We start from the raw sequence: 26,107 nt of genomic DNA, 5'->3' as shown, positions 1-26,107 counted from the left end.
AGGAGTTTTATAATTTGGTTTTCCATGCTATCAGTAAACTAAGGAAGAATTGACTGATTTGAGAAGTCAAATATGATTTGAGAAAGCACTGTAAAGTTTTCCAGGATGAGGCAGGATCAGTATCCTCACTGAAGTTGACCTCAGTCTTGCTGAATCAAGAAATCGTGAGATCTTTGTGAAAAAGAAAAAAAAAAAAAAAGTTTATTTTGACATCAATAAGTAACAGATGGAAGGGATGCTTTGTAAAGAGGCAGATATCCATGGGAAGAGAAGGTGAATGGAGCTTCAAGGCAGGAATATGTCTAATTAAATCCAGGATATCACTTCCTCTTTATCAATAGGGGAAAACAGGAGAAAGGAGGCCAGGTGGAATGGCTTTACTGATGATGTAGCTGCCACTGGGAGAAAGCCAAGTTGCAGTTATAAAGGATTACATTTATTATTAGCTACTAGATGATAAATTTGTACTGATTTCCCCTAAAGAGAAAGTAGGCTAAAGAGAACTAAGATGTGCTTATAAGATACAGATGTTGATGCAATACAATGGATAAAAGGGTTCTCCTGTAGTGAGGAGAGATTAGCTGGACAGTGTCCCTGAAGGTTGTACATTTAGCATGTGAACAGTGAAAAAATGGAGACACTATAACAACGAAGATAAATTTGAAACAGCTGAAGTAGAAATGAGATCATGTAGAACCTTTCAAGGATACTTCTTTTTTTTTTTTTTCCCTTTTAATGACCTTAGTGGACTTTCTTGAAAAACAGTAGTTTGTCATAAGCTTTTAGTTAGGATTGTGTTTGAAGTTACTTTAGAAATATTGAAGAGATAAAACCCCCTTTGTTTTAAGGTTTGGCTTAAGTACTCAATGGGTAATTCTTCCTTTGCTGCTTTCCAAACAGGTGTTCTCTCACTTTCCTTTGAAGCTCTGGTGTTAGCCACTGTCAAGGATCCCATCCAGTAACTGCCCATTCAAGACAATGGTCTTGTTTTAAAACTTGTTTTAAGCAGTTTTCCACCAGCACCATATGCTGCATGTTTAGATTTATCCTACTGAAACCAGAGTAAATTCAGAGAAGTCAATGGAATTAATCTTGACTGAACAGAGAAATTGAAATCTGGCTTAGGATGTTGGATGTTACAATATTTATTGAACAGTGTGTACATCCACAGGGGATGAAAGCTGCAGGTCTCAAGCAGAGCACACCAGGCACTTGTCTTCCACACAAACTTCTCCATCTGCCCTCATGCAGACAGATTAACTTCATCCCCTGAAGAAATCTTCAAAGACTTACAAAGCACAGGAGTGACCCAGGAAGTGTAGCTGCAATTTGAAGACATGGATAAAAGCTCCCATGGATGCTGGGATTCAAAGTTGGGCCCTGTGCCCATTTTGTAAATTGGGCACGTGCAGAGTGTGTGCAGCTGAATATAGTCGTTTACCTGGTTCTTTTCTCTATGCTCATCTTCACTCTATAAGTGATTTGTAAATGTCTGTTAGTCCTCCACAGACCTAATGAGTCTTTTTTAGGCTTGTTACAAGCCAGGCATTAGTATGCTTTCCTATACATTGGACAAAATATTGTGGAAGAAAGAGGAATTTAGCTTGTGTAAATTAATCTCAATTCAGTGTGCTGTAAGTAACTTCACATACACATCTTACAGTAAAGAACCCTGAAAAGCACTGAGTCAATCATAACAAAGCAACATTGGTAGACTCTTTAAAAAATCTGCCTGCAAAATAAAGGTATTGTACTGGAAACTTAGGATGGCCATGGGAAAAAAATCAAATCTCAAACAAAGGAGCAGATGCACAGCTAGTTTGGAGAATTTATTGGTTTAGCTCTCACATCAAAATTAGCAGCAAAAGGAAAAGGTTCTTTACTCAGGAGAGTTCAATTTATCCATTGTTTTAACATTTTGTGCCCTAAGCAAGAGCCACAGTTCTTTTTCTTCGGGATAGATCCGGCAGATTCCAGCCCTAGAGCCTGTGGTTTTCCAACTCAAAAAGCTGTAAATTTTATAACTCTGCGCCCTGCGGTCAGAGCTGCTGAGTGTTGTGTCTGAAGTCAGGTGGTTGGTGTGTTAAAGGTAGACATTAAACAGTTCTATTGAGGAACTGGAAATGTTTAAGGAGGTTGTTTGCCAGCTGTAAATTTGGGAGCAAATGCCAGTTGGCTGAAAAGATGCTGGAATGCGTCCAGTTAAGTAGACTAGCACTGGAGGTCTTTCCAAATTTGTAGGTCTGATAACTTGGCTGAATATGCAGACTTCAGTTATTGGGTTGTTAAGAAAGGGCTTTATAATGAATGTTTGAAAATACGATAGAAAACTTTTTATATGCTCGTTACTTTGGCAAAATTGCAACTTTGCAATAGTATTGCATTCCTGATGAAAACCTGGTTGAACATGATACATAATATACTATTTTTCAGCTGAGTGCCAGGGACTTTAAAGCATATGGTTTTGTGCCCTGCAATATTTTGTTTCCAGTGCTATTTCATGGTTTGATTTTGCCCTTTTCTACATAGCTGGGATGATACAGGAGGACAGACACCTGACTGTGGTGCAGCTCTTGCCTGGTAAACATTCCCTCTTGCGGTCTGCTGGGTGGGAAGGGGCTCCAGCTTTGGCTGCCAGCCAGGAAACGGAGAGGAAGTTCCCTTCACCTGCCTGTTATAATTGTGGCTATTTCCCAATGTGCAAGGAGGGGGTGTAGCCCAAGGTCTTAAAATGCATATGGCCCAACTTGCCAAGGTTTACCCCCCAGGCACTCACCCAGCTGGAAGCTGCGAGTTCCTTACACCACTGTGTGGTTGTTCTCTGAAGTGATAGATACTGAGGTGTCTTGTTCTGACTTGTCCAAGATCATTTCTTCTTCATTCCCTACACTCAGGTGAAGCACCAGGAGAAAACAGTTTTAACGGGAGTAAAACCTTTTGCCACTTTTACCTTCTCATCCTCCCTTTCTCCTGTTCTGAATTCTGTGTTCCGGATGCATTCGTTCTGTTCCTTGCCTCCACTGTCACAAAATAACAAGCACTTTCAGAAGACAAATGTTCAGTCTAATACTTCAAGATATTTTTATTAGAAAGGTTTTAAACTTTACTGGGGTTTTTGGCCACTGACACAGCACAGTTTTATGATGGTTGTCAGAATGAAATGAGATGAGGACTAACCCTTACACGAGGTTTTGCGGTGTGGACAAAACCTCCTCCTCTTTTGACACTGTGTATTAAAAGGCCAGACAGAATTTCAGTCTCTGGGCTTGAAGGAACACAGAGCACCTACTGAAATGGGAGAAAGTGTTTCTGGTTGCCTGACATGCTGAGATCTGTGCTAATACCTTGGACTCGTAGGACCTTTGGATGAGTAAAAGCAAATTGAAACATTTTAAGGTCTGCTCTGTAAGAAGAAGGAATTGTTTTAATTGAAGAATAGTCTTCCAGGGCTCAATTCTTACTAGAGTTAACACCCCCCATTTTTTTTTCTGAAGCACATGTTCTGAAACTTTACACTTTAGATATTTGTCTCAATTTGTCCTTGAGAGAAGAAAGTAGAGTGAACAGGTTATTGCACCCTGTTTTACCTGGAAACTCTAATGCCCACAGACTTGGGGTTCAAGATTCAAAGTGGAACAGCTGTTTTAACAGAGCTGGACTTTTTGCTATTAGCAGTCAGATAGCTTTCTAAAAATAAAATTTGTATGTAGAAGAGATGTTTTCTCTCATCTTAAGGGGCTGTTAAATCTTATAAAACATTTACATGAGATAGGGGTGAATATTCAAGGGAAAAAGAAAGGTCCTGAAGAAAGTTACACTTGGTTTGAACAGAGTACAGCAAAAAGGACACAGAACCACACATTGAGGAATGAGCCTAAAGATATAGGAGCTCTGTGATGGACTCATTAGTGAGCACCATGTGCTGGGAGTACTGAACGTGGTGGAGGGTTTCTGGGAAGCCAGCAGGAGATCCAGAGATTTGGGGTGCATCCCTGCAGGGCAATGAGAAGTTTCACAGCAGTCTCAATTCTAACTTTTCCTAATTTCAGAGTGTTCAATTTTAATCCTGTTCTTGTCAAACAGTTGTGAGATACACCTGTGTCTGTGGCTCACCCCTAAAGCAGATCTCATCATACCATTTCTACCAAGAATTTTCAGTAAAAATAAAGAGGTCAGCAACTACTCTCAGATCTGTTTCTTCCATAATCTCACAGGTATTCTAAGGTGCTCATGAATTAAGCTTGGATGGGTGAGATGAAAATATTCACATCTAATAGTTCCATTTACCTGGGCTTGAAGGAGCTTCTAGTCTGAATCCTCCCATGAGGAGGCATGTACTCTTCAATTCTTTTGGAAGTATTCTGCCTTTTGCAGCCTTAATTGCTGTATTCTCAGTCTGGATCATTATTGAGGTTCCCTGACTAAAATCAAGTCTTTGGCTACTAAAACTAGAAAATACAGCATCCATTTTTCTTTCTTCTAGAAAAGTAAACAGTATGCAGTCCAGGTCCTTCATGTGTTCAACATTATTGAGCTGGAGGTCACGTAAATTTGGTCTGAATTTTCACTGTCATGGGCAATTTCTGGTTTCCAATAGGTATATTTTCAGAATACTTTAAAACCCATGGCTGTGTTTCAAAATGTTATTATATTCCTGTGTCTTAAACAACATAAATGCGAGTTTTGTTGCTATTTTATGAAATCAGTCTATACAGAGATCAGTTCTATTTATATGGATTGCTTAAGTGCTTGGGTCAGACATCATGTGAACTTAACTTTATTAATGTTTTGAATGGCAATCATTAACATAGACTTGAATTATACTCGAAATGCTAATGCTTATCAAAAAGCATATTTAGGAACTGAGGTTAACTGCACCTGCTCTTTATATTAGTATGACAAGATCCATATTGGTGAAGAATTAAAACTTATTAGAGTTCTGTAACTGTAAACTCTTGCAGTGTTTCTATTAAGTATGAATATAAATGCACTTTGCTGCCAAAATGTTTCTAAAATAAATGTCATTAAGTAGAAATTTCTCCCCAAATTTAGGTATGTGTCAGATATTCGTGCATCTTGCATTGATTATAATTCAGCCTTGAAATGAATACAGTGAATTTTAGAATGTTGCCTGCATGAAAACTGCAATATAATTCACCACTAAAATAGTACACCCCTGAGAGCTGGGCTCTTGAGCTGAATGACAAAGATTGTTATTATAGTCAGTAATCACACTTTCTGTAAATTTCCTAACACATTATGCTAAAGTCATGAAGTAAAAGATTTTTCCAATCCTTTCTCCTCCGTAGACACTCAAGGACAGGTTCTCTCCTGGACTGAAGCTTTATCAGCTTCAATCATCATGAGAAAAATACCAGCTGAGGGTCTTCCAAGCAAAATTTATCTGCATAAAAAATTTTTCTGCATAGAAGAGAGTTTTTTTACAAGGAAGGAACTTCTGTTTTATACCCTCAGGCTCAAGAACTGAGGAAGCCATCTCCAAGCACCTCTGCTCCCAACCCCACACAGCTTTACTACTGCTTTGCTTCTTGTAGTAAAGTGTTTTGAGTTCTGCTTAATGGGCAAAGGCTTCTTCCTTCATACAAGGCATTGTGGAAGGATCAGCCTGGACTTTGCTTACTGAAAGAAAGGAAATGTCTCCCACCCCCAAATCCCAAATCCATCCCCTGTGGATAAACTCCAGCCCCTGCCAGTGGGTTCCCAGTGAGTGCAGGGACCAGCTGGGTCAGGGACAGGAGCAGAGCACTGAGAGCTGCCTGGGAGCAGCACAAATACTGCAGTGCCAGGAGTCTTTGGGTGATATTCCATGTCACCTGAAGGCATTGCTGCTTCCCCAACCCAGTCAGGTGCCCCCTGATTTACAGGAGGACCGTGTGTTTCTGCACTCCTCTGTTAGAGGCAGCTGTAAGTCCAAGCAGCACTTTGGTGATTATTGCTTTGATGGCCAGCCTGAAAATCCTTCCACAAGCATGGTGTGTATATGTATACTGTGTTTGTATCATGTTTAGCTCATCTTCCTTCAGACTGACAGAATGCCTTTTTTACCCCCTCCCTTTTTATTTTTTTCTTTTTAACAACCCTCAAATACCCCTCTATAGATCCTGTTACAAGGCAAAAATCCTGGGATTTCTTGGGAATATTCATTTTCCAAAACCAACCTTGAAAACAAGACATCTGTCAGAAAACACAGCTACTCCTGGGTGACAGTGCAGTCTGAGTGCTCAGCTACCTGTGGTGGTGGTAGGTAACTTTCCAATTGCCAAGCCCCTTCTGTTTTGTTTTTTTTTAAAGCATCTCAAACTCTTCAGCTGCCTTTAATTTTGTGTATGTGTATTGATACATACAGAGGGTTACAGCGAACACCTGGTCCTTATTTTTTTACCTGACAATTTAGAACACAGATGAAGTACCTTTGTACTTACTTTATAGTAAAGAAAAAAAATCCATGCCAGGCTCAATTCATGTCACTATGACTCAATCTTTTTTGTTTAGGTCAATCCATATCCATATGATAATCTTGCTGTTGAAGTAATGTGGGAATTAAGTATGTGCTTTGAAGTTGCAATTGGGGAACATTGAAAGATTCTGAATCGAGGTAAATTAGGTAAAATGAGGAAAATTTATTCTATCTGTGGAGAGCAACAGAAGACTAAGATATTATCAAGACCTTCACTGAAAGTTGCACCAAATCTTCTCACTGTTTAATTACCAATATTTTAATGCTGCCAGGTCAAAGTCTGAAATTCCATATAAGCTAAGGAGTTCCTATTGCCATGTTCCTCTTGCTTTGCACAGACCATGTTTGTTTTTTCTGAATCCTGGATGTTCTGTCAGTGAAAGTAATTCTGGGGTGTAATGAAAGCAGAAAACTGGCATGTGAGAAGTCTTTAATACCAAAGAACAGGACTGGGTAATGAAGGAAATGCCATGTTGTGCTCCTGTATTGGCAAAATAGTCCATCCAGGTGAAACTCAGGGATATCTTGCCAGGGTGTTGTCAGAATTCACAGCATCTCAGTAAATGGTTCATGGAAGAAAGACCCACCAGGAGCACTGCAGCCCTAAAATACGACAGCTGTATTTTCTTCCTTCCCTTTAAAACATTGCAGCATGAATATAAAAATGATGGAAACAACTGTGCTTCCAAATTTGACTCACTGTGCCAAATGAACCATGTGTGAGATGAATGATAGATCTCAGTTAAAAGATAAATCTAGACAATCACTTCATCTCTTAAGGCATTTGCAGTCTTCTCTGTAACCTGTCCTGATGCTGACACTAGATTGAGTTTAGGTACAGGAACCTGCAGAATTGTGGAGTCTGTAAACATACACTGTAAAAAATGTGCAGAATGTCTATTTGCAGTTTGCAAGTGCATGAGGAGGGCTATAAACAAGCCCTGCTAGTGTCTGCAGAGAATTAAGATTTGAAGAATCACTAACTTTTGCTGGGGAAGATTCTGCAAATATGCTGCTTATAACTCAAATGTTTCATTTGACTGCAATAGCACAGAGAAGGAAATCAGTGTTAAAAACATGTTGCTGGATAAACCCCTATTTTATTTAGTTCAAGTCAGTGGAATTGTACCAAGGCTGAGCTTGGGCTTGTTTAATTAAAATTGTTCCCTACTACTTTTTCTCTTACATTTTGAATACATGTTTCTTGTAATTTTTTTCTAATGCTTCCCCAGGACACATTACAGCAAAAGCAATTTGTTTGGAAGATCATCGTGTCCGAGTCAACACCTCCCTTTGCGGCCCAAGGATGAAGCCCTTGACTGAAACAAAACTTTGCAACACCAATCCATGCCCAGCATAGTAAGTTCTCTGTGTTTTTGTACCTGCTGGCTGTGCCTTGTGCCCGGGTGTGCCAGGCACATGGGATTGTTTCCCTGCGAGATGAACCCCTTTGTGTTCTGTAACGTGAACCAGGGATTGTTTAAAGATGTGAGTGGTGTGGCTGCTGCCCAATGATAACAGTGTCGGTGTGTGTGATGTCTGAGCAGGGCCTGCTGAGCTCTGTCACCGTGCTGGGGTGAGCCCTGTGACACAGAGCAAATCCAGCTCGCTCACAGGCCTCCTCTGCCACCTTTACTCATCTTGAATCACTAAGCCCATTTCCTGAGTAAAGTGCTACTCCCTGTGTACAAGCCTGGCCCCCACGACTCACATTCCACATGTTAGATTAGGTTAAAAGAGTCTTGTGAAGTGTAATTAGTGATTTTTGGGCAAAATGCCCCACGGAGTATTGTGATACCAAGAAGAGGACTATCTAAACCAAACAAAGTGTCAGCAATGCTCCTGATGCCCACAGAAATAAATATGAAGGCATTGCCTATGTGAACAACCCCATTTTCTAAAAGAAAGGTGAGATGCAAAGGAAGACATTGACATATAGATAAGCACTTAGAATCCAGCTGGTCTAAATCAATTTAAAACCCAAGGGAGTTGCACTGATTTATAGTAGCTGTAGTAGGGGTCCTTTTGAAAAAAAAAATGTTGTGTGCTCATATAATTAAACATAGTATTATGTGGCTTAGAATATAAATAGGTAGATTGGGATATAAATGGCCATCTTTCTTCTGCTTTTTATTCACCTTTGGATTCCTGACTTTGCAACCTTTGCATTATTTTAATTTTATACTAAAGATCATAAAAGCTGTACTATGTTGGACAAGACATTTGGACTGCAGAACAGGAGATTTTCTAAAGTGATATGGTGAAAAAATTGAGAGTGTATCAGTCAGTGGGAAATAAATAAATCTGAAGATGCACTGAAGCAGAAGAAATGGAAGAAGGGTCTAGATCTGGTGTCATCTGCCGGTTTTACTCTCCAGTGATGAAAGCAACGGGGCAGTAAAAGCAGTTGGCTAAGCCCATACTTCATAAAATAACACATTTAATGAAGTTTAATGGAAAGCATTCCTCTTCTCCCCCAGTCCAGAAGAGGATGATGGGGCAAAGCAAAAAGATGCATATGTTCTGCAGTGACTTTGTTTTTATTTAAAAATCCATAGTTTGCAATATGTTGAACATACTAAAAAATAGTCCAGTAATAGTTTGGAATTTCCTGCAGAATTTAATGATTACAGCAGAGTACACAAAACCCAAATGGCAAATTATACACTCTGACCACAAAACGATAGAGATAAGGTTTAAATAATGGTAACATGTGACATGAGAGCCCCGTGTTCCTGCTTCAGCAGTTTCTTTACATTGCGTTTAGCCACATGATTTTCTCAATACCAATTTTGAGTAATCTTTGTAGCCAAACCCAGTCTTTTCATATGCAACTTGTCTTCTGCCAGAACTATTTTTATCCAATGAACTCAGTATCGTGCCCACAGAAATGTATTGTCTGTGATGTCCTCAGAAGTGTTTTTAAGCTCTTCATGCCTACCTTCATTTTGATGTGGCATCATTATGTTATAAAGCTCCACCCAATTCAGATTAACTTCTACTGACCACACACAAAATTTCCATTTCTATTAACCTGAGATCCTGATGTACTTTGAACATCCACTGATATACCTATCAGTGAAACTGCTGAATATCCATTTTGACATACCGTGCAGTGTTTTCATGATGAAATTTCAGCTATTGTATAATTTACTATTTAAAATGCATTTAATGATTTGAACCCTAAAAAGACTACAAAAAGAAAAGATGTAAAAGCCTCAAGCACCTCTAGGGAAAAACAGTTCAACTCACTAATTAATTATTCTTAAAATCCTTAGGATATATTAATGCATGGAGGATCTACATGTAGGACCATGCCTTAAATTAACACGTTGCCATTCAGCTGAGTGAAACTGTGCCAGAATCTCTATGCTGAGGAATCTGCCCAGAAAGTCACAGCATGTAATATTTCCCATAAACCTCAGACTGCCAACAGAAAAAAAAAAAGTAGGATTAATTAATAAATCGCATGGAGGAATGCTTAATAGCTAACAAATAACACAAACCCAAGTACAGCAGGCAGAACAGGCGAGGGAAGGAGGTGACTTACAGATGAGATACAAGAGTGTCAGTTTTGGGACATAAAAGAGGCTCCAGACTTGTGAAGGTCGGTGAGGAATAATTGTTGCATAAGAACAAAGGCTTATTAGTCTGAGTGGGACCAAACTACTGTCCCAACAGTAAGAACACAGAGAGGCACCAGTGCTGCACACGATTGTTGTTGGGTTTCAGAGCTGCCAAATCTGGTCATAATTATTTAGTTATTTGAGCTAATGAAAGATACTCTTGGATCACAGCCCAGATAATCTTGGAAAATGGCAGTTTACTAGAGGACATTAAAGTAGGTTTATTGCCCTCTCCTCTGTGAAGAAGGGAACTTTCTGAGCAGTTACGGTGAATAAACTCTTAAAGTGAACACTTTTGGTTGGTCTAGCAGTGGCTGTTGTCAGAAACATCAAGGCAAACTAATTAAAAGTTGTAAAATGGATTAAAACTCTTTTCCCAGAAGTTTGTAATGAAATGGTCCAAATATTTATAAATCAGACAAAAAGGAAACTTCTGATGTGTTCTGGAATTACATAACTACTGACGTTTCACATTAATATTTCTTTGTCCTTAAATTATTGCCTTTTTTATTTCTCCTACTTTTGGCAGTTACAGGAGTTGTTAGACTCTGAGAGCTGAGATTTCTTCTGTTCCCAGAGGGATTTTGCAAAAATAGGCTTTTTATGCATTTTCTACAAATTAAAATTAGCTTTGTTTTCAGACAGATGTGAACAGACAGGCAATGGAGATGCTGTACATCTTTCACACAGGAAACAAAAAGCTTTCTTATCATTAAAACTGTATGTAAGCAGCTATTCCAGTGGTCACAGGACTAATGCTGTGAGAAACTGTGGAAGCAGGATAGGCCAAATGGTCAGATTTGAGACAAGAACCTTTCTGTGAAATAAATAATTAAAAATTTGTAAAACTTTTCTAAAATCCTCAGTTTAATTTCAGTGCTGGGTCTTTGAATAAGAGTTCTCAATGAGTAATGGTTAAGTCATTCAGAATTTCCTCTGTTTCTTCACTTCTGTTTTCCTATCTAGCTGTTATTTATGGTCTTCCATTGGAAGCCTTCGAGGACAAAGACACTTGGTTGAATGTTTCCAAAGTGTTCCACAACGGCTGGGGACCCACTCAGGGCTTCAAGAATAGAAATACTGAGCAGTTCTTGGCATTCCAAAACTGAACTTACCCCAAACAACTGGCAGTAACTCCTCAGACTTTGTGTCACTTCAGGGACATGACGTGTAGCTGCAGCATGTCTGTGCCTCGAGCACAGATTTGCCCAACAGCTTGTGCTGGTTAAATTTCCTCTGTTTTATTTAGATTCTGCATTGTCTGTCTGCCAGATTTATTAGTCTGAGAACGTTTAAATCATAGAGTCATAGATTCATAGAATCCCAGAATGATTTGGGTTGGAAGGGACCCCAAAGCTCATCTCATCCCACCCCCTGCCATGGGCAGGGACACCTTCCACTAGCCCAGGTGCTCCAAGCCCAGTCCAACCTGGCCTTGGACACTTCCAGGGATCCAGGGGCATCCACAGCTTCTCTGGGCAACCTGTGCCAGGGCCTCGCCACCCTCACAGCCAAGAATTCTTCCTAATATCTAATCTAAACCTTCCCTCCTTCAGCTCAAACCCATTCACCTTTGTCCTTGTGCTTGTCCTTGTGAAAAGTCCTTCTCCATCTTTCCTGCAGGCTCCCTTCAGGCACTGTGAGGGCACAATTAGTTCACCCCTGAGCCTTCTCTTTTCCAGGCTGAAGAACCCCAACTCTCTCAGCCTTTCAGAGCCTTTTCAAATCCTCATGACACTGGTGACAGGACTGCTGCTTTTAGCAAGCAAGTTCTTTATGGTGAATATAGGCCAGTAGGGTTTGACAGAAATACCTTCATGTTTGTCTCCCTGTGTGAGTGTATCTAAGCACAAACCTGGTAGGTACATGCTCAGCTAAACTGACCTTCCTTTCCTTTCCATGCCAACTTTTCCTTACATCAGCTTAGGTGAATCTTCCTCCCTCATCCTGTCTTCTGAGAGAGATGTAAAAAGGAAAAGTCATAACAACAAAGGGCACAACTTGCTAATAATCAAACCTTATCTCTTTACAGAACTCTCTCCATCTATTTGTCTTCCTTTGGCCTCTGTTAGTCTGTGTCTCTTCAGCAGCTACAGTGACAAAAGGGATCATCCCTTTCTAAATAATCTATTTAGAAAACATTTTTCTTTTTGTGTGTGAGAGAGACATTTTAGTAAACAGCACAGACAGGGTTAAAAAGGAATGGTGATTTGTTAACCAGACTCTTTTATTTTCTAAATACTCCACCAGCCTCAACGGCATCGTCTCTCTCAGTCCCCATGGAATTCCAGATTCCAAGTCAGATTGATAGGCAAGCTGGTTCTAGTAGATGAGAACTGTAAATAAGCAGTACTTGTTTTTCTAGTTGTGTGACTTATATTTTATCCCTAGCAAAACGTTCCATGCTTTGAAGGTAGATAATGTAACTACAGCTCTCTGATTGCTTGAGCAGATATCAGTCCATCAGGAGATCGGCTGAGCAGGGTCCCCGAATAATTCACGTTTGATAGGTGGCTCATGTGTATTGATTTTATAAAGCTAATTGCACTCCTGTGTTTCTAACATGCCTTTCCTCCTCTAAGCTGGTCAGCAGGTGAGTGGAGCACGTGCAGCAAGTCTTGTGGAGGAGGGCAGCAAAGTCGCCTCATTCAGTGTGTCCAGAAAAGGGCTTTCCAAAGAGAGGAGGTCGTGGCCCATTCCCTGTGTCCTGTCAGCACCCCCCCACAGGTGCAGATGTGCAATAGTCAGGACTGCCCACCAGAATGGAGCCCTGGCCCCTGGTCTCAGGTAATTTGGAGAAATCTTGGTCTGCTGGCATAATGAAAACATTGCAAAAAACTCTCCTCAAAAAGAAAAATAGTGCACACTCTGTGGAGTTCAGTGTTTTGGAAGTGGCTTCATTCATGAAGAGAATATGTAAACCATGTATGTATAAACATGTAAACTTTGTAAGCAGCCTTCAGCAGTGCTCAGACAGGAGGGCTTGCCAGGAGCAGACAGGTGGGGTTCCTTTAGGTGGTGCACACAAATGGATGGATAATTCTTTCTGGTTTCATAACTTAAGGCTCTATGAATTCTTCAAGCCATTAACCCCCTCTGAGATTACTTCCCAAGCAATATTAAGTTCTCTCAGAGGTGACAGGCAGTCAAGGAATGAAGAAGAATTTGGGCTTAGAGTTACACATGTATATGGATGGTGGGTTGATAAATTTGTGATTTACATGTTCACTAATGACTTCTGTACTTTTGCCACTGTTAGAGCAGCTACTCTACTGCCAGCAGAGCTGCTGCAGATACTGCCATGAGGGGCATGAGGCCCGTGGGCAGATTCTGTGTGTGCACACCCTGCTTTACACACCTGAGAGATCCCTGACATTGAACCACCTGAGCTAAAAAACACACAGATGCTCACACAAAACTCAGCTCTGCTCCATCTTTCACTGCTGTTGGTGCTGTTGTGAATGATTAATGTAAGGATAAACAAAGTACTGAGAAATCTGGGATTTAAGGGAGAGCTGGCAGTACACTTATATCAAAAGGATTGGAGATGGATTTAAATTTATTGAAAAATGTATTACTTATGTATTCTGTTCTTGGCACTGTTACTCTTTAGGTGTTCAAGAACACCTTGACCTCAGCATTCCCAGCTGAGAAGCACAGTCTGCCTGTTCAGGGCAGTGCCCTGGAATGTGACAGACGAATAACCACTCAGTAGTCCATTGAAACAGAGTTTTAACACTCCAAAAGGAGCTTCTTCCAGTGTTTGTGAAGGAAACCTGAGTGTGGCAGGAGATTGTAAAACCCAGATCTTCAAACATATTCACACATTCAGACTTTACTCCTCTAAAATAAAGAAATAAGACAATTAAGAAAAATCCGTTTTCGTCTTCAAGAGGTGTAGAGATTTTAAGTTTACAAGTCCTGCTGAAATGTAGTGAACAGGCCTATTGAACAAGTTAGTAAAGATTTTAAGATTCAGCTGAAAACTGTTACATCACAAGCTCAAAGGAGTTAAGAGGAAAAAGTGCGAAATCATAGAATCACAAAATGTTTGGGCTGGAAGGGAGCTTAAAGCTTATCTTGTTCCACCCCCTGCCATGGGCAGGGACACCTTCCACTAGCCCAGGTTGCTCCAAGCCCTGTCCAACCTGGCCTTGGACACTTCCAGGGATCCAGGGGCAGCCACAACTTCTCTGGGCAACCTGTGCCAGGGCCTCCCCACCCTCACAGGGAAGGATTTCTTCCTAATATCTAATCTAAACCCAGCCTCTCTATACAAATCAGTGTCATTTTAAATGAAAAGACTTTTTTGTTTGTTTGGGGAAGGATTAAAACCACAGATTGTCAACATGCAGGTATTTCTGCTACGTCCTTAACACAACTGTGCTTTCATGAAATCTTTTAAAAACACTTGTAATTTGATACAAGTAGTGATTCTGCCTTGGAACATGCCCCATAATTATTAGTAGAAAGAAGAACAATTAGAAGAGGATGCAAGAAAGTAGGAAGCTGGCAGTGTTATTTCAGGGCTGTTTATTCCTTCATTTCATCAGAAATGGCTCATTCAGGCATTTTGTTGTATGCTAAGGCAGTGAAAGCTGCAGAATGCCTGTTCCACTGAACTATGGTTCAGCAATGCTTATTTACTCACTGGTGACTTGTCCTAAGCTGCAGTTGGCAATTAAAACATCTTTGGTGTAACTCCTTAACCACTGTCTGTATCAGATTCTGTCTTGTGGTGAGATCCACTCGGTGAAGGAGTTATGTATCAATTCCCTGGGTAGTTTTCTCTGCCTCTATCTCATCCCTCTAGGCCAAGGTGAGGACAAAATAACAAATAGCTGAGAGCATCTTGCCATGGGAGATTCTGCCATGGGAGGTTAGGACCAGCTTTCAGCTGTGCTGAGCAGGGAGAAAGCACTTTGCTCACAAAAGCATTTTGCTCACAAGTCCAACTTACCTCATCTACGGAAAAGAGACATTACTCATATCTCTTCTATATGGGGGCTGTGAGAGTTCACAGCTCACATTAAGAGAGCACTTAGAGCAACGTTTTAGAAGTGACATACAGATGTTACTGTAACTTATTTACCAGTAGAATTTCAAGTTTGCTTATATACAATGGCAGCTCCACAGCAGGTTAGCCATGACTTCTACGCTCTGCTGTAAAATACAAATAATGCCAATTTTCATTTCCTCTGCTTCAAATGAGTGTTTCTTTCCATCACAGTGCTCCAAGACTTGTGGGAGAGGTCTTAAGAAACGAGATGTCTACTGCAAAAGTACCGGTTCTCCCAAGGTGAAAATCTTGCCTGAAAGTATGTGCAGCAGAGACCACAGACCCGAATCCCAGCAGACCTGTGTGCTAGGACGCTGTCCCAAAAATGACCGGCTCCAGTGGGTGATTTCTTCCTGGAGTGAGGTAAAGTGGTGCAGTTACATGGCTCACTGCCTGCCTTTCTGCTCTTGGTAATGCTGGCTCAGGGACACACACGAGCCATGGGGAGGACAGAAAGCTGAGCTGTCATTTGAAAATCAGGTGTTCTAGGCAAACCACTACAAAACACAGATTTAGTTAGATGTACCCTGCTGTCTTTGTTATCCAGGACTTTCACTGACTTGGATTCGTATTTCAGTTTTCACATTATTGAGCGTGGTCTTTGTGGGTTTAGTTCTACAATGCTTTTGTAATGCACACTTTGGGTTCTCTTGCACGTTCCCCTTTATCTGTAGATGTAAGAGGTGTGTTTTGCCTCTGCAGTGCTCGACCTCCTGCGGCCCAGGCGTTCAAAGGCGAGAACTCAAATGTGGTGAGAAAAGCATCCACGGGAAGCTGCTCACCTTCCCTCAGAGGAGATGCAGAAACCTCAAGAAACCAAACACCAAGCTGGAGGAACCTTGTAACAAGGGAGCCTGTCCTTCACAGACGTTGTATAACATGGTGTCTGGCTGGTATTCCTCACCCTGGCAGCAGGTAGGAATGGGAAGCTCTCTCACCTCTCTCCCTGTCCTGGCTGTTGCTGTTTCAGCACTGTTTCATGTCTTGGCTCTAAGGAACTTGCAGAAGGACCAAGTTTCTCTGTACAGTAGCTCAAGTCACATCCCCCTGGTGCTCTACCCTGCACAGCACTGCAGAAAACACAACTGCAGTGTGAGTGCTGCCTCCTGGGCAGTGCATGCCCTGGAATGCAGGTGAGGTGTCCGTGCTGGGTTTGGAGAGCACCACGTTCCATCATATCCCACAGAAGGAACACTGGCTGGAGTGGCACAAGCAGCTGGTGGCTGTAAAATGCTGACAGCCATGCCACTGTGACCACGGCAGGTTGAGCCCAAGCTGCCCAGATTAAAGCCAGCTCCAGCCTTACATTCTGCTGGAGTCAAAAGTCCAGTGGTACATGGGAGCCATCCCCAGTACTAACAGTTCCCAGGTGTCTCCTGCACGTAGCCATTCCCTAAAGAAGGCCACACCACTCAGCCACTGAAACATGATGCAGCTGGTCCACATCCATCACGTACTTTGGTGCAGCTCATTTCTTTGTCCTGAAACTGAAGAATGTCACCTAAAAATGTTATTCATGCTTGAGAGGCATTACATTCCATACTCATTTTCCAACACTTTCTTCTCCATCTTCTTCAAAGTGCACTGTGGTTGAACTATTGCATATCTCTGTGCACAATGTATTTGAGCATCTGCACAGATTGCCTGGAATTCCCTAAATACTATGATTAATTGTGGGATCAGTCTGTATTTGTTTCTACATTCTTGCAAACAAGCTTCTGTATTTCTGGAACTTATCTACTTCATGAGTCATATATCAATGAGACACACACTCATTTAATAATATTTACATGAAACAATGTATGCCTGACAATTGCAATCAGATGAAAATGATCACATTTATCTTAAAGACAACTTTTCATGAAACACATACAAGTAAAAGGTTTATTAATGTTAAAATACTTCATAGCTCTTCCTGCAAATGCATAGTGGTTTTCCCCAGATACTGCCATAATTATTGTTCCAATGGGAGTTTTATCTCTGTTAAGGCAGCAGGATTGGGCCCAGAGGCCCAGAGATCAAAAGAAATCAGGGCAGACAGTCAGGAACAGGTTTTCTAAAATGTTCAGTTTCTGCCTCAATGCCTAAGTAAGGAACCAGATTTTCAGCTGAGTCCTTAGATAACCAAAAGACACACACGTCTCTGAAAAGTTGGTCCTGATGGGGGTTACTGAACAGCGACACATCCGATCCTGACCTTTCTTGCTTTGAAAGTCTCATCCAAAGCCCTTGAAACTCCCCCCTTTGGCTTTCGTGGGCTTCCAGAGTCTCTGCAATGAAAGACAGCTTTTCCTTTTCTCCTCAGTGCACGGTGACCTGTGGAGGGGGAGTGCAGACCCGGAGCGTGCAGTGCCTGCGCCAGGGGAGGCCAGCGTCTGGGTGCCTGCCCCACCAGAAACCAGCTGTCCTGAGAGCTTGCAACACAAACTTCTGCCCAGTCCCCGTGAAAAGAGGTAAAACTCAGCTCTACATGCTGCACCAGTTGTTTCCTTAAAATTCTATAGCCAGCAAAGCCCACCTTTTCCTTACACTCACTGATTTGGCATGTTCCTTCATAAATGATTTTTTCACAGGCTTCCAGATTGACAGTAACTGTCTGATACTACAGCATCTCTCTTCTCAAAGTGAGCCCTCTTAAAGCAAACTTAAGAGTACGACTGACACAGGAGATTTTAAAAACAGTATGTGAAATAGTTATGCTGTTTGGTTCTGAGCTGCACCTTTATACTCTCTTGTTTAATAACAGAAGCATCTTGTGCTGGCACTGCTTTGTGAATAATAGTAGCAACTTTGGAGCTAAGCAATAAGTATTTGCCATTTACTTTTAGTCTTTTGAAGTCAGACCAAGCTTCAAATTGCACCCAGATCCTGGGACTCCAAAAATGTTTTGTCTAGAATGCTTGAGACGTGCAGTCAGGGAACATGAAATTAAGGTCTCTCCCCACTTGTATGTCTACTGTATCCCTCTGCCTCTTCAGTGTGAGGAGCAGGGAATGATGGAAGAGGAATTCTCTCAGCATCACCACAGACAGAGAGTGGTGCATTACCCCATCCCATATATTTGGTTACAGGATGGTCACTGTTCGTGACCCCTTTCTAACTGTGAAAAAAACTCATGGAGGTCCAGGTTTGTCCCACATAACACTGGTTATCTAGGTATGCTAAAGCACTTCAAACATTAGCTTTCAGAATACTGCACATTAATTGACTTGTTACCATTTTAAAACTGGGAGCTGAAAGTAACCTCCATAAAACCCAAGCTGGATTGCAAGAGGAAGGTGGTAATGGAGTTGGGAGCAGAGGTCAAGCTCTGGCCCTGCATCTTGTAAACTGACATTAGCCAACCACCCCCAATGTCTGCCCCAATTCCTGGCATTCCCTGTGCACAGAAACCCTGTGAAACCCAGGGAGATCCTAACCATTCTACTGCATCAGCTCAGGACATGCAGAGTATCAAACTGATCTATCAGGGGACCTTAATCCAAACAAGGATATAGAGATGAAATGGTCCTACAAGGGATAAGTAAATAGTTCTGCTGTTTTTATCAGTAAATGTTCCTAACACTTCAAATTAACCTTCCTAAAAGGTTCTGCTGTACTTTGGAGTTCCTGCATAACTCCCTTTTCTGTTACATAGCAAGGACTTTTCTTTCACCCCTGTTTTCCCCTGCTATATTTCATGTTTGAAGTACTGTCTGTTATTAATTTTGGCCTTGGCCTGTTTCTCTCTCTCCTCACATCTGCAGGAGCCCTTTCCCCTTTATTATACCTGGGTCGTCAGGCTCTAGAGATCAATTATCTCCTCACTGCTCTCTAACTTTCTGTCTAAACCAGCAGAAAGAGAGGAAACCAGCTGTGCTGGAATCACATTGAAGCAAATCAGTCTCTATTATCAGCCATGCAGCTCCAGCTCAGTGATCACAGGCAAGAAATTAATGTTTCAGGGAGAGTTTGCACTTTCCTGGACAAACCAGGTCATTTCCACCCCTCTGCTAAATGCAGTTAGGGTCACTGTGACTCCTAGTAAATCCAACTGCTTAAATGAATAAAAATCTGAACAACACATAAATACTTGGGTAAATAGAAATAAGGGACTGACAGCCTGATCCCCATCCACTGAATTCTGTGGGACTCTTTGTGTTCCTTCCAACAGTCCTTGGATTAGGTCCCAAGTGTAAAGTTTTCAGCCATACTTCTGTAATATTAACACTGCCCTCTGATCTTCAAAGTGGGAATAAAGATTTATTAATGTTGCCTCCTCCTCATGCTTTTTTTTTAAAGAGTAATTTGTAATTTTTTAAAAATTTACCCTTTCATGGCAGGAGAGCTTCTTCTGTCTTACTCAGAACAGCTTTCCTTCCTCTGTGTGGTGTGTGCTTTTCATCTCTTGTCTGTTTTGGTTCCTCCCAGATTCTGTCTGGTGACAGCAGGGGAAGGAACGGGAAGGTTGGTGCTGAACTCCAGCTGCATCCCTCCTGACACTCCATGCAGAATGGAAAGGCAGTGCTGTGGAAAGGCAGTGCTGCAGTTCAGTACTGAGCTCCTCACTTCCCAGACAAGTGTTTGTTCAAGAACAGTGTTTTCTTTCCCTACCATTAGAATTTACAGACAGGCTTATGTTTTTAAAAGCTGAGAAAAAACGTCATATTTAAAGAAAAAAAAGAAATAATTTTCCTATTAATTCAAATTTGAGAGTGATAAAGGCATACAAAAAGAAAAATCACCTTTACCATGATATAAAAGGGAATTAAAAAAAAGCAGTGGTGATGAATCCAAAGAAGTTCCTATAGAGACATAGAGATGATTCCTGGTCCAGGGAACATGAAGAAGTTGTCTATGCCATGTGAGGGAGTATTTATCTGCTGTGACTCAGCTTAGCTGATCTGAGAATACAGGCAGTGGTGGCTAGATTTTATTTCAGTCTCCTTGTAAATTCCTTTTATTGACCATGTAAACAGTAGTTCTGAGAGTTGAATGAAATCTTTTCCCATGCTCACAGGAGATTTCAGTTTAGCTATAAATTTTGCTGAAGCTCATTGAGTCCTATTGCTCTCTCAGACATGGTGAATTTGTTTATAAATCATCCATATGAATCATCACTCTGCTCATTTAAAGAAACATAAAGCATCCTTTACAAAACTGGAGAGAGGAGCAGCTATGAAATGTTTTTAAAGCAGCAGAGCTGTGTGTATAAATGATTTGTACAGAAATTGAAGAGAAATAAGATCTTAATTGAAAAATACGATTTACCTGTATTTGTAATTAAAAGCTTTTCAGAACTAAACAGTCTCTTTTCTCATTGCACTTAATTAAAATTTCACCAACAGGGCATAGTCCTAAAAGCCTGATTCATGGCACATAACTGAAGTGTCTGAGGAAAGAGATTTCTGAGAGTGGAATGGAGAGAAAGAAGTGCCTCTGGAAAGTGCTGGGACACAGACAGGGAGCAGAGCACTTTGTGCCCACATGTGCTCAGAGCAGGGCCCAGGCATTCCCATTTCCATGTGTTTGTGTGGACACCCACTCACACTCGGAGCTGACACTGCTTTGAGGTGCAGGTAAACTCCGTGTGATGATGGTGGCAAGAAGCAGTTGGCATCAAGTGTAGAGCAGGCTCACATGTACAAGTACCTGGCTTTAGAACAACATTTGTAATCAGAGGTGTAAACACAGATAAGTTTTTCCATCCTCTAATGTGGAACTTCCTTCTGTTTTCCCGAACTTCAGAGTGTGCTCTAAATTTTTTGATTCATTCAGCCTCTGACCCTCCTATGATATTAACTCTGTCTCTATAAAGTAGTAAATTTGATCTTTTAACAAATTAAAAAAAGAAGCTAGTATTTTTGAGATGAAAGCTCGCTCATATTTCTTCTTCTTTGAATTGAGTCACACACCATGTTTTTAATATTTACAATTGCATACAAATGTGTGGAAATATTGCCCGACTTGCAGACTTGCTAAAAACACAGGCTTACCATATTGCTTGGATTTCTTTCCTTCAGATGATCCTTCTTGTGTGGATTTCTTCACTTGGTGTCATCTGGTGCCCCAGCATGGTGTCTGTAACCACAAATTTTATGGCAAGCAGTGTTGTAAATCATGCACAAAGAAGAACTGATAGCAGAGAGTTATCTGAACCCTTCAGTGACAGGATTCTCTTCTTCAATTTATGTTGGAATTATCTCTACTTTGAGGCAAGACATGGTGCCACATAAACCACTGATGGAAGAGACTTTTTTTTTCTAAGGGAATGTCTGAGGTACAGTAATTGTTGGAGATGTGTTGAAAGAGGGGTGTTTCTTTTTTTTCTTTATTTGCTGACCTCACTAAAGCACAGGGTACTATGGATCACTTGAACACTGAGACTCGAGGGGAAGTTCTTCTTTCTTTAAAAGTGTCATTTTGCACTGTCACATGTTACGAGGAAGAAATTAAGGCAAGGAAGCCTTTTCTGGCTAATTTACCAGAATGCAAAGCAAAAAAGAGGTGGGGAGCTGGAGGAGGAAGGCTACGGCGTGGCAGCAGGACAGAGCACACTGTCAAAAGCGTTTCCTTTCATAATTTGTGTATGATACCGTTGTCCCAGGGTGAGGAAGCTGTTTGCTGCCACAGAGAGACATTCCAATGGCTGTTGGCTGGAGAACACAGTGTCACACGTGTGACCACCAGAAGTAAATAGTGCACTACAAAGATTTATGGTGCTTCTCTATCAGACTTGCTGCTGGAAAAGCAAGTTTTGCATCATGCTAATGTTCTTATTATTTTGAAGAATTCATTTTCTGCTTTGTGTAGAAACTCAGAGGTGGTTAACTAGTAACTTGAAAATGTATTCCTAGAAATACTCAGCGTTAGAATATTTGGACTTTTAATATTGCTGTGTTACAAGTAAAATAGGATTTCATGTTTCAACTAACTCAAGGAACTCAGATTTATTGAGCTCAATGGTTATGTTTTCAACTTTCTAAGGTCATTAGATATGTAATTTTAAAATTTAAACTTGATATTTTAAAGTAGTTTTGTTTCAGAAGCTAGATTGTTTGAATGCCAAGATACTGAAGAATGTCTTCCTTTTAATCTCAAATCTCTGCAAATTTTGATTCATCCATTACCCAAAGGAAATAACAAGAATATTGCAGTCCATTAATTCATGCTGAACTTCTCTGAACAGTTATTTATTCACACGGGTTATACAGAAAAAGCGCTTGAAAAAGATAAGTGGATTATTTACTCGAACCAAATAAAAGTCGATTCTATTTTTATACACTCTCCTAATACTTGTATTTAGTTCAGAATCCACCAGCAAACAAAAGAGTTGTAAACATAATGATATTTGTAACCATTCAGTATCGAGGTGCTCAGTGACACGATCAAATGGTGCAGTTCAAAAGGTTTCTACATTGAAAAAATCCCCAACCTATTTGCCAAACCCATCTGAGACAGAGCTGTGTCCTACTGTAATTTTCTGGGGAGTGCCTATGAGGGACGTATTTATCTAATTCCACCCAATCCCACAACTTTGTTTGATGAATGTAGTTCAGTTTGACTGTTTTTTTAAAGTATGGTTTCAGCATAAAATTAGCCAGCTCAGCACTAATGCCAGACAGTGGTCACTTAAAATTAGCAGTTCCCTCTGCAACAATTTAAATTAAAAACATGTATTCTGTGATACTCTAAGAAATGATGATTGGAAACATATCTCAACCTACACTGCTCTGTCTTGATATTGGACATTGTGTAATTATAACTTTTTTCTAGGAAAACTACAAGGTTGTTTTTGTTTTGTTTTTATAATTGTGTCCTTTTTATTATTTTATGTAAAATAATTAATTTATTAATGCATAGCTTTTTCCTTTATATTTTTTTGCTCACTTCCTTAAGTGACAACTGAGGAAAGAAAATGGTAGTGTCACAAAGTATGAATTATGGTGTAAAAAAAGGCAAAAAACTATAAGTGTAATATTTAATTATTTTATAAGCTTTGTAATAAAATACTCTAACTGTTTCATTATATTTGGAATTGTAAAATTCATGAATAAAATATGGAGGTTATAATTAATATCAAGTGATATAAGTGCTGCATGCCTTCCCTTGCATCTGTGTTGACTGTCCCGTAGTGGGTTTAAGGAGAATGTTATCCTGTTATCTCCTGCTGCGTAATTGGCAAAGGTCTGTGACTCTGAGCTGGTTCTGTGGAGGGGCAGAGCTGCCCACAAGAAAAGCCTGTCCTCTGGGGAGTGGCCATTTAGGCACCGTGGCTCAGTGTGACCTCCCTGCCCAGCCATGGCCCTGCCATTCAGGTCTGGGGTGGGTTAATTTTGGGGGGAACCCGCAGAACAGTGGATCTGAGTGTTAACAAGCCATGATGATGAATGGGATGGAGGTCACTCCTTTCAGGCACTCAAAGTCAGGCGTATGTACTAAGGTCATGTGAAACTTCTCTGCTTTTGAAGGTCCCATTATCCTGGCTGGTGAGGAATGCACGGCTCGTTATTCAGGCAGTGAATATGTTGGAGTTGCCTTTTAAGAGCAGAAGGTGTTTCTCATTTGAACGCCTGCCCTGCCACTGAAACAGCTGAAATGTGCCCGTTTCAGGCCCAAAAAGGCAAAATGGACAAAACTTCATGGGTTTATTTTCATAACAACACAAAAGCTAAAATACACAAAAATACAGCTGCCCCTCTCTGTGCGAGACAGACCTGACCCATCGCTCCTCTCACCAAAGGCAGAGGAAAGTTGTGTGTACCCCTGAACCAGCAGGATTCTTCCCTGTCTGTGTTTATCTGCAAGGTGGTTTGCAAGATAAGGAGCCTCATTCAACACAGTGTTAGGTTTTACAGCCACTCCCATCTGCCTGGGGATACTTTATTTTTCTAAAAATGACTCGTCTGAGAAGTTTCCAAGCCAATCCCTAATAGGGACTATATCAATTCACTGGATCATTTCAGATATATCCTCTATTTGCTACTTTTCCCTTCATTCACAATCACTCAGTGCCCTCACAACAGCCAGCTATATAGAGGGTTGTTGATAGGAAATACTGAACATGCCTCTGACTCACAGTACAACCCAGTAGGCGATAATAAGCAATAGATCAGTCTGCTCCTGAAGGACTCTCAGCAAGAGCTCTTTGGAACAGGATTTAGACTAGTGATTTAAATAATTAATATGCCCACACAAGAATTCAGACTCTATATAAACTGCTTAGTGTTCTGGGCTAGAATTTTGGAATTAAAATGAACCGACGGTTGTCAGTGAATTACAGTGTTGGAGAGGGATGTTGAAAGAGGAAATATTGCATAAAGATGTGCTATTGTGTGCTTGGATCACCCCCAAGTCCACAACTGTTTTATTGCTGAGCCCTTACAACAGTATTTGGTATACAAAGCTTGGCAGTTTTCTAGAAGTATATTGCTGCAAGGCTCACTTTATAAAGCAGAATGGGGTCTTTTCACAAAGGAACAGCTCCATTTCCTGTAGTCAGATTTCATCACTCAGGTAAAGGATGCATCTGCCTAAAACTCAAACAGATATTTAATGAATAGCTTGATTGTGTAAATCAAACTCGACTCTCTTGGATGCCCAGAAGACATGAAATGCTGGAGACAGATGAATGTTTCGCTGCATGTGGTTTTATGGTAACATGATCCATAGCCCGTATTTCCTTTATTTTTCAGCAAATCCTAGTCAAAAGCATCAAGAAAATAAATTAACATTATTATTTCCATTGTAATTGAAGTGCAGCCCTACTGAGTCAGAGGGATCCCATTGTGTGCAGCACTGTGTGCACGTGTTGTGAGGAGCTCACAGTCCCGAGTGTGCAACAAGAAACTACAAGAAAAGAACACGTTATCAGGGAGCTCGTTGTGATTAGGAGGAAAAGTGCTGCTGGTGGCTCACTGCAGAAGGTCTCAAAGGCATCTTCATGCACATTGGATCTGCAAGAGCAATACTGAGGAACTTCGTCCTGACTCTTGTTTCGAAGGCAGACGCTGAGCATTGCTGAGGGTACATCAGAAATGAGGTGTGTTCAGTGCCGAGTCCTAACCAAGACAGTGACTGTCCCTAGAGGAAAGCAATGCCAGTAATTGGGGACTACAGAGATGTGAGGGTTTGGCAAAGCCTCCTTTCCATCAAAAAGAATCCTGAAATAAGGAGGTGCAGCTTCTAGAAGATGCTTTAAATCCCTCCCCAGGCACTACTGTGTGAACATCAGCCAAATCAAGCTAACCCTCCTGCCTACTTGCTGTGAACCTCTATTGTAGATATGCTTCATCCCCTCCTCTTCAGAACAACCCAGGTCCAGGGTGGGCTGGAACATGTCCTAGGATGTCTGTCACACTCTGAACACGAGCACAGTCAGTGTGGAGCTGATCCCCAGCCTTGCCCTGCAGAGGGCACAGATGCAGGTGATTGTTTACAGAATCTGTCTCACAGTGCCCGTGGGAAGCCAGAGCTGAATGTCCCAACGGGGCTGACCTAGGGACAAAACCTGAATATCTCAATCCACAGTGCAATGTAGTAACATCAAAAGCAGTTTTCCTTATGTTCCCTGAAGAAAAACATCTATTACAGGATCTATGCTTCAAGCTGCTAAATATTTTATGTACTTTCTGTCCAATAATGAGAATTATTCAGCCATGAACAGAACCTGTTTTAATTTCTGGATTCTGCCAACGGAGGCAGGAACCTTCAGCTAAGCCCTAACTTCCAGGCTTACTTTCTAAACATTAAATCAAGCTATTGTCCCCATACACTTCAGCCTGAACACTGCAGTGTGCCTACTGCAACTTAGGACAGGTCTCTAGTATCCCTTAGGTGACTTGAGCTGCCAAGCATTAATTTATTATGTTCTGTTGTGATAATGTTCACTAATCCTTTCATAATAACACAGGGGAGCTGACACAAAAGCTCATTCAAAAAGAATTGGAAAGGGTTTATAAAGGA

General features: G+C 41.0%; 1 protein-coding gene and 1 long non-coding RNA gene across 7 annotated transcripts in view; one reads left to right on the top strand and one right to left on the bottom strand.

The window, feature by feature from the left end:
* ADAMTS18 (ADAM metallopeptidase with thrombospondin type 1 motif 18) overlaps positions 1-23,215 on the top strand; it is a 78,745-nt gene extending 55,530 nt beyond the window's left edge. For all 5 annotated transcript variants that reach the window (XM_027698403.1, XM_027698405.1, XM_027698408.1 and 2 more), the window contains 7 exons: positions 6,120-6,261; positions 7,711-7,837; positions 12,687-12,891; positions 15,335-15,526; positions 15,866-16,078; positions 17,469-17,616; positions 21,166-23,215. In XM_027698403.1, the coding sequence (XP_027554204.1) occupies positions 6,120-6,261; positions 7,711-7,837; positions 12,687-12,891; positions 15,335-15,526; positions 15,866-16,078; positions 17,469-17,616; positions 21,166-21,281 (1,143 nt within the window). In that variant the 3' untranslated portion in view covers positions 21,282-23,215. The remainder of the gene's footprint in view (positions 1-6,119; positions 6,262-7,710; positions 7,838-12,686; positions 12,892-15,334; positions 15,527-15,865; positions 16,079-17,468; positions 17,617-21,165) is intronic.
* Positions 1-26,107, bottom strand: part of LOC113974879 — a 62,006-nt gene that overhangs the window by 1,989 nt on the left and 33,910 nt on the right. The window contains exon 3 of one of the 2 annotated variants that reach the window (XR_003536672.1): positions 21,135-21,223. The exons of the other annotated variant lie outside the window; for it this stretch is intronic. This is a non-coding gene — a long non-coding RNA (uncharacterized LOC113974879). Of the gene's footprint in view, positions 1-21,134; positions 21,224-26,107 lie in introns of those variants that run through there. 2 annotated transcript variants of the gene reach the window in all.

This window comes from Neopelma chrysocephalum, unplaced genomic scaffold (genome assembly GCF_003984885.1).
Source record: "Neopelma chrysocephalum unplaced genomic scaffold, ASM398488v2 Primary Assembly neopelma1_127, whole genome shotgun sequence".
NCBI classification, from domain to species: Eukaryota; Metazoa; Chordata; class Aves; order Passeriformes; family Pipridae; genus Neopelma; species Neopelma chrysocephalum.
The sequence above is the reverse complement of the archived record's forward strand: the minus strand, read 5'-3'. Positions and strand labels throughout refer to the sequence as shown.